At 45.8% G+C, this 10,514-nt stretch overlaps 1 protein-coding gene across 3 annotated transcripts in view; it reads right to left on the reverse strand.

Annotated features, from left to right (window-relative positions):
* LOC134529344 (peflin) overlaps positions 1-2,440 on the reverse strand; it is a 37,000-nt gene extending 34,560 nt beyond the window's left edge. Inside the window, exon 1 of one of the 3 annotated variants that reach the window (XM_063363305.1) lies at positions 2,374-2,440. Coding sequence is in view for 2 of the 3 variants with exons in the window: in XM_063363307.1 (XP_063219377.1) it covers positions 2,245-2,256 (12 nt within the window). In the remaining variant the exon portion in view is untranslated. Of the gene's footprint in view, positions 1-2,244 lie in introns of all 3 variants that reach the window. The other 2 variants (XM_063363307.1, XM_063363306.1) reach the window with 2 other exon arrangements.
* Positions 2,441-10,514: the final 8,074 nt, after the last annotated feature.

A 10,514-nucleotide genomic window follows, 5' to 3' on the forward strand; every position in this document is an offset into this window, starting at 1 on the left:
CCCCACCCGAGGTGGATGGGGACATGGTGCCTCCCTCGCCGATGCAGAGTTCAGAGTCACAGTCGAGGAGCCGGCTGAGACGACCCCGAGACGCAACCGGCGACGTCGGCGAGCCCCACGTTACTTGGCAGACTATGTCACAGGCTCGGAGCTGGACGCGTTTGTGTACGACAACCCGGCGAGTACGGGGCGAGAAAGGCGGCCCTAACTCCAACGACCGCCGTGGGAGAGGGCGTCCCGATCCTGCTGCCTCGGGTGGAAGCACGGACGGCATTGACCCGGGCTTATCCAGGGGGGGGCATCTGACGTCGTACCTCCGTGCCTCTGGGTTAAAGCCCGGATCACAGCCCTGTCCGCAGCGCGCCGCGGCTTTGGGAATGACGTCACTTCCGCTCCATGCGCGCGAGAGCAGTGCGCCGGCGTCCTGGTCTCCAGTCCCGTGCGAGCCACCTTCGAGGCTAGACGCGGCCGCGAGACGCTCCATAAACTCGCCGCTATTATCGCTTTTGGATTCTGTTCTATAGTGTGTATAATCTCTTTTTTATCGTTTTCTTTACCGTGTGCGTGAATGTTGTTTTGTATCTGGCGTGTCCGCGGGCCAAAACACGTGGACTAACACAACTAGCCTGCACCGCACATTTCTCCAGCGCGCGACGTCCCTCGGCAGCTACACGGGGCGGACGGTCCACCCCTGCCTCCCCGCAGGAGGCTGCTCTACGCGAGAGCTGGCGCCGGGCAACACTAGAAAACGGCCGAGCGACGTCCGCCACGTCTCCACGCATTCTACGGAGGCGGGTACGCGACAATATTATAATTTATTAATGATAATACATGTAGTCAAATCAATGCTACCTATGTCATTTTAGGCAAAAAATAAATTTTTTATGGAACATGTAGATAAATCTCAAAATTAAATTTTTACCGCCGTATAATACACTAAAGAGGGTTTGCCGTAAAAATTTCAGATTTTTAAACTTTGTTCCAACTACAATATAAGGTGTCAAAATTTGGGTTTATTTTAAATTTTCAGATTTTGAAAGCCTGTACATCTTAAACGAAGCAAATCTCATTGAAAATGTTTTATAAATATAGTGCATTAAGGTAGTTAGTTACACATACCCATATAAGTAATATGAATAGATGTCTTTTAAGAGTGACATGTCTTTGAAAATCGAAAATTTGTCATTTTTAAGTCAAAATTTAGGTTGATTTTGGCTATTTGTGATACAATTTCCCTTAAATGTCCACCGGAGATAATAAAGGCTGTATTTCCCTGAATAAACTGGTTTTTGTTTTATCAACTTCAGGTTCACCAGTTCCGAGAAATACAAATTAACGCAAACCCCTACAAACGCAAAAATCAGCATGTTTTGTAAAAAAAAACAAATGGCTCCTATCAGAATCTAGAAAAAAAGTTAAAATTAGTATTTTTTGACTCTCTAATCATGTAAGTTTTATTATTTTTAATTGTTTGAATGGTTATCGGCTTCCGCCCACAACCAGCACTAGATGTCTTTTCTTAATCACAGCCTTTTATCATCACATCATAAATCAAATATCCGTACATAGATTAACACCCATGCCTTACCCGGGGCTCGAACCCAGAGCCCCTCGCACCGTAAGTCGGTGTGCATCCAACTACGCTACGGAGGTCTGCTATAATCATGTAAGAATTAAACAAAAAATCATTTGATTATGAAATGGTCAAGCAACCCATTTTGGATCACTTGACATGAATTGACCCTAGCATATTTATCGGTTTTAATGGTTTGCACCCCATATTTCCCTCGATTTCAAGGCACTGCCCACTAGCCAGTTTCTCCGAATCCAGTAGCAATTTTAATGCGCTGCGTTGGTGGAAAATAAGGGAACACATGTGGAGCTCAAAAACACCATTTTAGGAATTTATTTTTCCCTATTAAAACGTTGCTAATACACGAAATTACTAAAACATGTCTCGCTGGTATATAATCAAAAACAATAGTACTTAAAATATTTTTCGTAATTTTTCCAAGACTCTCTTACCTCTCGTTACTTTTAGTACGTCTTAACATTTTAAATTGTAAATAAATTTGCAAACATTGTGTTATTTGTATTGTGTGTACACAAGTACAACAAATGCATTCACAAAATAAGACACGTTTTCGTTCAAAACAACAATTCGTAATACAAAACATCCACAGCTAACTAAAAAATTAAGCTGACATACTAAAAGTAAAAGAATTATAAAATTATTTTACGTACATTGTATGACATATTACAGGTAGATGTACGTTTCTTTAAGTTCTCTCTTAATATAACTTATGAACCTCGCGCCTAGAAGCTAGGTTTAACAGCTGAGGCCAGAATTACAATTGCCCGTCGCTTTCGTACCTTGGTAAACTTCCATATATATACTCGAAACAGCAACACAATACATAATGTAGGAACCCATGATGGTTTCCCAGAAATATTCCTCGAAACAAAAACATTCACCCAAAACATCTTCTAAGCTCAGCTCTTTACTAACAATAAAAATGAAGTTTTATCACTATATATAGGGATAAAAATTGAAAAAGTAAAAATTTTATGCATATGCATTTAACATCATCTGCGTGTGAAGAAAACGTGCAGTAGGTCTTGCACTAGAAAATATGAACAAAAAAATGTATATGTATTTTTTCTTTTAACTTTTTACGGGTATAATTTAAACAAATAATATTATAAATCAACTTCAAATAATGCCTATACTATAAATATATATATTTATTAACTTATTTAAAATCAACATAATTAACTACATACACCACATTAAGAGTGAGCGTTAGTTTGTGGCGGCCTCGTCTCTGATGAAGATGTGGAGACGGGGTGGACGTCGCTCGGTCGTTTGGTAGTCTTGATGTTTGCCCGGCGCCAGTTCTTGGGTAGAGCAGCCTCACACTCTGAGGCGGGAGTGGACCGTTCGGCCCAGTGCAGCTGACCGAGGATGTGCTAACAAGGAAGGGGCCCGCGGTCTCACAAGGAGTCGCTAGCGGAAAGTCTGGGAGCAGGAGAGAGGAATGCCCGCGGTCTCACGAAGAGTCGCTAGCAGAGGATTGCCCGCGGTCTCACAAAGAGTCGCTAGCAGATGGGTAGGCAGAGAAAGGTAGGATGAGAGAGTGAGAAGGAAGCCCGCGGTCTCACTAGAATAGAGGTGGGTCGCAAAGTATCAACCTGATACTTTGTAACTGGTACACACCTGTATCTGGAACGGCAAACGAGTACACTATTCAAGTATCAAGTACTTTAGTATCAGTTCAGAATTCGCCTGGAACAACACCACGGCCAATGTGCACAGAACCCGATCGCAGATGACGGTCACTTGGGCGGAGCTTGTGAAAGGGGAGGGAGCGGCATGACGAATAAGGGATAAAGAAGAGAAAGAATGTAGGGGAGGAAGCGCAGGGGAAGGCGTTGAAGGAGAGGCACAGAGCGAAATTGTTACGAGTCGTTTTGTTTATTGTCCCACATCAAAGTATGCTCAGTGAGCAGTGCGTGCACCGTCTCGTTCAATAATAAAACTAATGAAATTTTTATATTAAAAAGTACATTAATACAATATATAATATTTATATTTGAGCACCTAACAGCTATGAAAATGCAAATAAATTCTCAGTTGACACTAATAACAGATGTACTCAACATATGGACTTTCTTTTTTCGAAAACAACTAGTAACTAGTGTTTTCACACATTAAAAGATTACGATTTTATCAAAAATTAAAAATAAAATAACAGATAGGTACATTAGTGAGCATACTATATAAATGTTTACGTTTCAAATGTTTCTTCAGATTAGTCGATGATGATTTATAACTCAGTTTTTGTTAACACAAATTACAATTAGCAAACTCATTATTTTCCGTGAAAAAATTCCACACAAATGAAGTCTTTTTCCTGCACTTATCCATTCCTTATTTCACTATAAAGATACTAACTACAAAGCATGACAGCCCGCAACAATGTACATACATGGTAATACACGGCCAGGACGAACTGCAGTGAATGTTGAACTGATTGATACTGGCTGTATTAGGCGGGCATGAGAGTAACAGAGGTAGAGAATTACCGGGCGTGATAAATAATGTATCAGAAACACCGATACCTTTTTACGCTGGTGATGACGGCACGGAGGATGTGTAACCTGTAACGAGAATGCTGATACCTTGTCGCTTCCTGGGACCACTACTGCTCTAACTGATACAGAAGTATCAGATACTTGTAACTAGTACATTACTGTATCAGTAACAGGTTGGAACATAAACCGAATATTGCTGTAACAACCCACCTCTACACTAGGAGTCGCTAGCTGAGGAGGAGAAGGAGAGAGAGGTATTCCAATAATTCCACAATTTCTTGTATTGGTGTTTATTCTCCCATATTAGCTGGGAGAGGAGAACTTATAATAGTGTTTCTTCTCCCAGATTGGCTGGGATAGGGCGATTTTTTTTTCCTAACCTAAATTAAATCTAAGTGTGTTGGGGAGGGTTCCGGGTTAGGGAGGGAGACTAAGTGCGTCTCAGGCCGAAGCCCATACGCTCTAATCATGCAGGGTATTAGCCATGCAGGAGGGGTAGCATGCATCATGTGCTAGGAGGGGATTGGCCAGCCATGGCAGCGATTGGCGCCATGACTAACTCCCCTCACTGACTATACTAGACTAAAACTAGATAAGTTGGGCCCAGGTAAAACCTGCATAGACACAGCGAAAACCCTGGGCTCTGACATGCGGGATGCAAAATTTCATGCATTATTATCAAGCAGGAGGCTTACAGGAAAACAGAAGGATGGATCTGGAAGAAGAGTTGGACAGAGTAGAAAAGAGTCTACCATGCGGGGGGGGGGGGGGGGGGGGGCGGCTTGGACATTGCTGTCCGCATTGTTTTGGGTGGCACTGGTTGTTTCGGGGGCGACTTTAGTCGTTTCCCGCCAGGCTGCCAGCCAGCCCACTTAAAATTACGAAGAAGGAAATTTTTAGTTAATTATTAAAGCTGCAATTCAAAATCTCATGCCTTTCAGGACACAACCGGCACTGGAGGTGAGGCCTGCCAGGCGAGCGATGCCATCAGACATGAGAGTCAGCACTAACACAACAGGCAGAGAACCCCCGGGGGCTGACCATACACCTGCGTGCTTCGCACTATTTTGAATTGGCACTGTGTGTCCTTATCGCTGGTGGTGTTGTGGTGTGTGAATTCGCATGTTTAACGGAGAATGTTGTGTACTTAAAGCTAAATGCCTAAAACTATTTTTTTTATTTATTTATTTTTTTGGCACCTATAATATAGATTGTGTGTGTTGTTCAGGGGTAGGAGAGGAGTTTCGCATGTTTAACGCGAAATTTTAGTGTGATAACAGCTAGTTACTAAATCTATCTATAGCCAACTGCCAGCAGTACGAGTATATGTGCGAAATTTTCCCACCAGTCCGCAACCACGTAGTTGGGGTCCGGCCTCGGCCATCGCAGGCAGCTGTGATTGGCCGGCTGCTCAGCCAATCGCGCATCGCTACAGGGGGCGATGTGCGAGGATTGATTTCGGGCGTTTGTATTTTTGTGTTATGTCTGGATCATAATTTCCATGTGACGAAACATGCGGATTTAAGCTGTTTACACATTTATCGTAAAATGTTTGTGTTGTACGAATGTAAAAGTCTTGCAAAGTTTCCGATTCCGTTTCGCGATGCAAAGCTTCTACAGGACAGTACACTGGGGCGTCTGTAGCGATTCGAATACATTTGTTTTGAATTCGCTGTAGTTTCAACAAGTGTGTGCGAACTGCGGTTGCCCAGACCGGGGCTGCATATGTTATGATGGGGCGCATAAGAGCTTTGTAAAGCAGCAAGCCATTTTTGACTGTGCTGCCGCGTCGCCTACTCATGACTGGGTATAGGGCACTGATTCTAGCCTGTGCTTGCGTTCGTTTGGCGTCTATGTGATTGCGCCAAAGCAGTTTCCTGTCCATATGTACGCCTAGATATTTGATTACGTCTTTGTGAGGGATGTTTTCGTCAAACAAACTAATGTGTGGCCTGTTGTCGGGAGGAGTAATGCGTTTGCGGGTAAACACAATTGCTTCGGACTTTGTTGTATTTACTTTGATTCGCCAGGTCGTGCACCAGTGTTGGAACTCGGTGAGTGCAACTTGTAGTCGGTCTGTGGCTAGCTGGAGGTTTTGAGACCTGCTATACAGCACCGTGTCATCTGCGTAGCAGCCTAGTTTGACAAGGCCGTGTGTGGGGCGTGGCATATCGCTTACGTATATGTTAAATAGGACAGGGCCTAGAATGATACCTTGTGGTACTCCTGCTCGTATTTGTTTGATGTCTGTGAATACTGTGAATTTTCTGTCTGCTAGGTAGGACGCGACTAGCTTGATGTAGCAGTCTGGAAATCCTGTTTGATAAAGTTTATAAATCAGCCCCGCATGAAAAACTCTGTCGAAGGCTTTTTCTACGTCTATAAACATTGCGACTACATAATTGTGTGCGTTAAATGCATTTGTTATCTCTTCTGTGAGATGCACTAATTGGTATACTGTTGACTGAGTACTGCGGAAGCCGAACTGTTCGTTAGGCAGTATGTTGTTATCGCAAATGTATCTGTTGAGACGATTTAGTATAATGCATTCTGCGACTTTCGACACAGTGCTTAATAGGCTGATTGGTCTGTAGTTTTGTGGTAGTGTTTTGTCTTTACCTGGCTTGTGGAAGACTATAATTTGTGCTTCTTTCCACTGAGAGGGGTAAATATTTAATCGAAACATTGCATTTATGCATTCCACTAAGTATTCAAGTGTTTCGTTTGGGATTTGTTTAAGAACAACAGCTTGTATGCCATCGTTTCCAGGAGCTTTGCGCGGCTTCATTTTTCTGATAGCTCGCTTTATTTCCTGTGCTTGTGTTCGCAAGGGCTCGGAGACTGTGGGCTGTCGCAATTTAATACGAAGTTCGCGGTAAATTTGTGCGGTGAATTGCCTGTCGCAGGGCTGCATATTAGGCTGGAAAGCTGTTTCCAGTGTGTCTGCGAAGGCCTGTGCCTTGTGTTGGGGCTGGAAAACTACGCCGTTGTTTGTTTGGATGGGCGGGATTTTATCTGTTTTGTTTAGAATTCGTTTAGTTGTGGGCCCAGGCACTGCCGTCCTGGGTCTTGAGTTTTGATATTTTTGTTTCCCACTGGCTGCTGCGCCAGAGTGAGATTTCGTCGGATATGACTGTTTTGAGTTCATTGATTCGGCGTTTCGTCTGTTGTGTACAGCGCCGCGTGTATTCACGCCGCAGTCGATTCTCTTGTGCGATCAAGCTGCGGATATACTCTGGCAGTTCGTCATGCGCTAACCTAGCCTCCTTTTCAGGGATGCACTGGCTGATACCCTCCTGGATTTTTACAGTTAATTCAGTTATCGCAGAATCTAGATTTTCACTATTTTCAATATTAATTTCGGCCGCATCAGGGAGATTAATTATTAAGTAATGTTAAATCGTTGCCAATCTGCATTCTTGTAATCCTTAACTTTGCGCGGTGGATTTTTACCTACAGTTGCGTCATCGAAGATTAGGTGAACAGGGAAATGATCTGACGACATGTCGTATACAACCTCGAGTTCAAATCCCATGTTGACATGCTTATTTAGGGCGATATCTCATATATCGGGTATGCTATTTAGTCTGCCAGAGTCATGTGTTGGCTCTCAGGGAGCATGTACGTGATAGTTTTTATTAAGCTGGTGAGTGTAGAGTAATCTGCCGTTCGCTGTAGCGCGCCTGCAGTTCCACTCTATGTGTATTGCATTTATGTCACCTACAGCGAGGAAGCTCGGGGCCACCCCATACAGAGCGTCCAGATCCACCACGCTGAGGGACCTTCCAGGGATCGCATACATTGAAGTGAGTTTAATTTGTTGGCGGTTAATAGTCAAATTAATACCTATTGCTTCTAAATTTTGAAAATCGGGGAGCTGGCAGGCAGAGTGCCTGATACTGTTGTGTACTGCCAGGGCCACTCCGCCGCATCTGGCATCGCGGTCGCGCCTGTAGATGACATAATTTAAAATGGTTAGCCTATCAGTCGGTTTTAAGTGCGTTTCACTTATCGCTGCTATTTTTATTTTATATTTATCCAGGTGGTTTATTAATTCCATTAATTTTTTTTTAATGCCACGTGCATTCCAGAATAGGAGGGAATTTAACTTAAAACTACTGGCCGGGTTTGTGTTGTGAACCGGGGCCACATTATTCATCGCCGCCATGGATGGTGTCGGCGAGCGCACACACGCAATCCATGGTTGCACGGATTTTATCGGCCATGGATTTCGCTGGGTCGAGCCAGATTGCTATCAGTTGGCAAAGTGGGCCGATGGCACCGCGCAATTGAGTGTTGGCACTTATGGTCTTATTGTTCAGGAGGAAGGATTGGACATCCTCCAGGAGTGGCACCTGCATGTCGGTGGCGGGTGTGGGTCGGGGAGGTGGTGACACAGAGGCTGTGTCAACAACCATGGTCTGGGCAGCTGCTGGTGGTGTCACTCGTCGTGGGGCCGTGGCGGGTTTTTCCTTGGCCGGGGCAGCTGGGGCAGCTGGGGTCGGTTGTTGGTGTTGTTGTTGTTGCTTTTGTTTGCCATTGCCATTCTTGTGGCCCGTCCAGTTTTTCTTTGCCTGATTTTGTCGCGGCCTGCGCTGCCAGGGATTGTTGGCGATGACAGGGAAGTCCAGCTCGTTGTAACTGGGTACACCGTGGTGTGTCAGTGCCTCGAACCTGTTGTTGGTGAACTGCGTGAAGCCCGGGGGCGGGTGGTGCCTCGGGGGGCCCCATGGTTGGGGGCCTGGGGGACCGAAGAAGCCCGGTGGGGGTTGTTGCTGGGGCGCGGGCTGTGTCGCGGCTCGTTTGTTCTCGCGGATGTCGCGGCGAGACTGCTGTTCGCGTGCTTTGCGGACCTGGGGGGGAAGGTGCCTGCGGCTTTCCTTTTTGTAGGCACTGCAGCCCTTGTAGTTGGCGCAGTGCTGTTCCTGGCATTGAGCACATTTTTTGTGTTCCTGTTGCCCGGCCAGAGGGCAGTCGGGGGCGTGGTGCGGGCCACTGCACCACCTGTAGACTGGGGCGGCTCTACAGCCCTTGCCGACGTGGTTGAATCGCTGGCAAACACTGCATTGACTCGGGCCTGAGGGGCGGCAGTAGTCGTCGACGCGTATCTGCATGCCAGTAAATTCTGTCAGGGCGCGGATTTTCTCGGCGTCGTACGTCTGCGGCACCTCTATAACGAGCGCGTCGCATTTTTCGTGTTTCTGCCGGTTTTCAAGAAACCAGCAGTTTTGTACCGGCAGGTTGGCTGCAGCGAATTCCTGCTGTAGGAAGTCGTTGGGCGTGTAGCGGTGCACGCCACGCAACACGAACTTCTGGGGCGTCTCCTCCCGTTGGAGCAGGACGGAGTGTTGAGCGCCGATGGCCTGAAGGGCCTTAATGGCGCGGTGGTACTCGGTGATATTGGCTGTATGGACCATGAGCTCATTGCGGCCACGGTTCTGGCAGACAAACTTCTCTGCCAGGGCTGATTTCAGGGTGTGATAGACCCTCGGATATTGATGCCCTTCATCCAGGAACACAAATAATGGCTTCACTTTGGGAGCCTTGGTTGCTTGCGCTGAAGGCGCTTGGGGGGGCGGGAGTAGTGGCCTGGGCCCTCCTCGTCGCTGCTGTCCGCACTTCGGTCGCTGTGGACACTGTGGTCCAGCGTGGCTGCTCGCCACTGCCTGAAGGGCCTCCGTCCATGTCGTTGTTGTCACACTCAGCCCTAACGCTCAGTTGCACCCACTGACCACTCCCCTGGGGCTAGTTAGCCGGGTTCGTGGCTAGGCTACAGGGGTTCTAACACCCCGGGTGTCGCTGAGTTCGTAGGTCGTCAATACCTTTACCTGTACAGCTACAACTGTTACCGCCTGTGCGCACTAGGCACACAGGCACCTTTCTAGACTTTCTACTGTCGGCTGTGATAGCACTGAGAAGTGCTATCAACAACTAAACAAGCAAGACTGCAGGAGCTGCTCTGGGACACGTCCATCTACCTCCGCAGCACAGCTGGAACTCCCCAGAATAGGGCGAGCTTAGCCCGCACAATTTATACACGTTTCTTCTACAATCATTTGTGTTAGAATTTTACATATTCCTAACCCTTTGGATATTTTGCATTTACAATATTATTTACAAGTCTACAAAACATACTTCCAATATACACTTAATAATCTTCATAAATATTTACAATAATAACATATATAACATAACTATAATACATTGTCTCTTTATATTTACAACTGCCATCTGGTGACGAGTGGTGGCACTACCTGGGCCATGGCTGGAATATTGTGCCGCGGACAGGGCTGTGACCCGGGTTTTTGTTTAAATAAAGAGGAAGTACAACGTCAAGTTAAATTTTTTGCTGCAGTTTGGAATGAAATTTTGTCAAAAGTGTTATTTAGCAACTGTTGTTGTCTGTACGTAGTTTCGAA

The sequence above is a fragment of the Bacillus rossius genome, chromosome 2 (assembly GCF_032445375.1).
Source record: "Bacillus rossius redtenbacheri isolate Brsri chromosome 2, Brsri_v3, whole genome shotgun sequence".
NCBI classification, from domain to species: Eukaryota; Metazoa; Arthropoda; class Insecta; order Phasmatodea; family Bacillidae; genus Bacillus; species Bacillus rossius.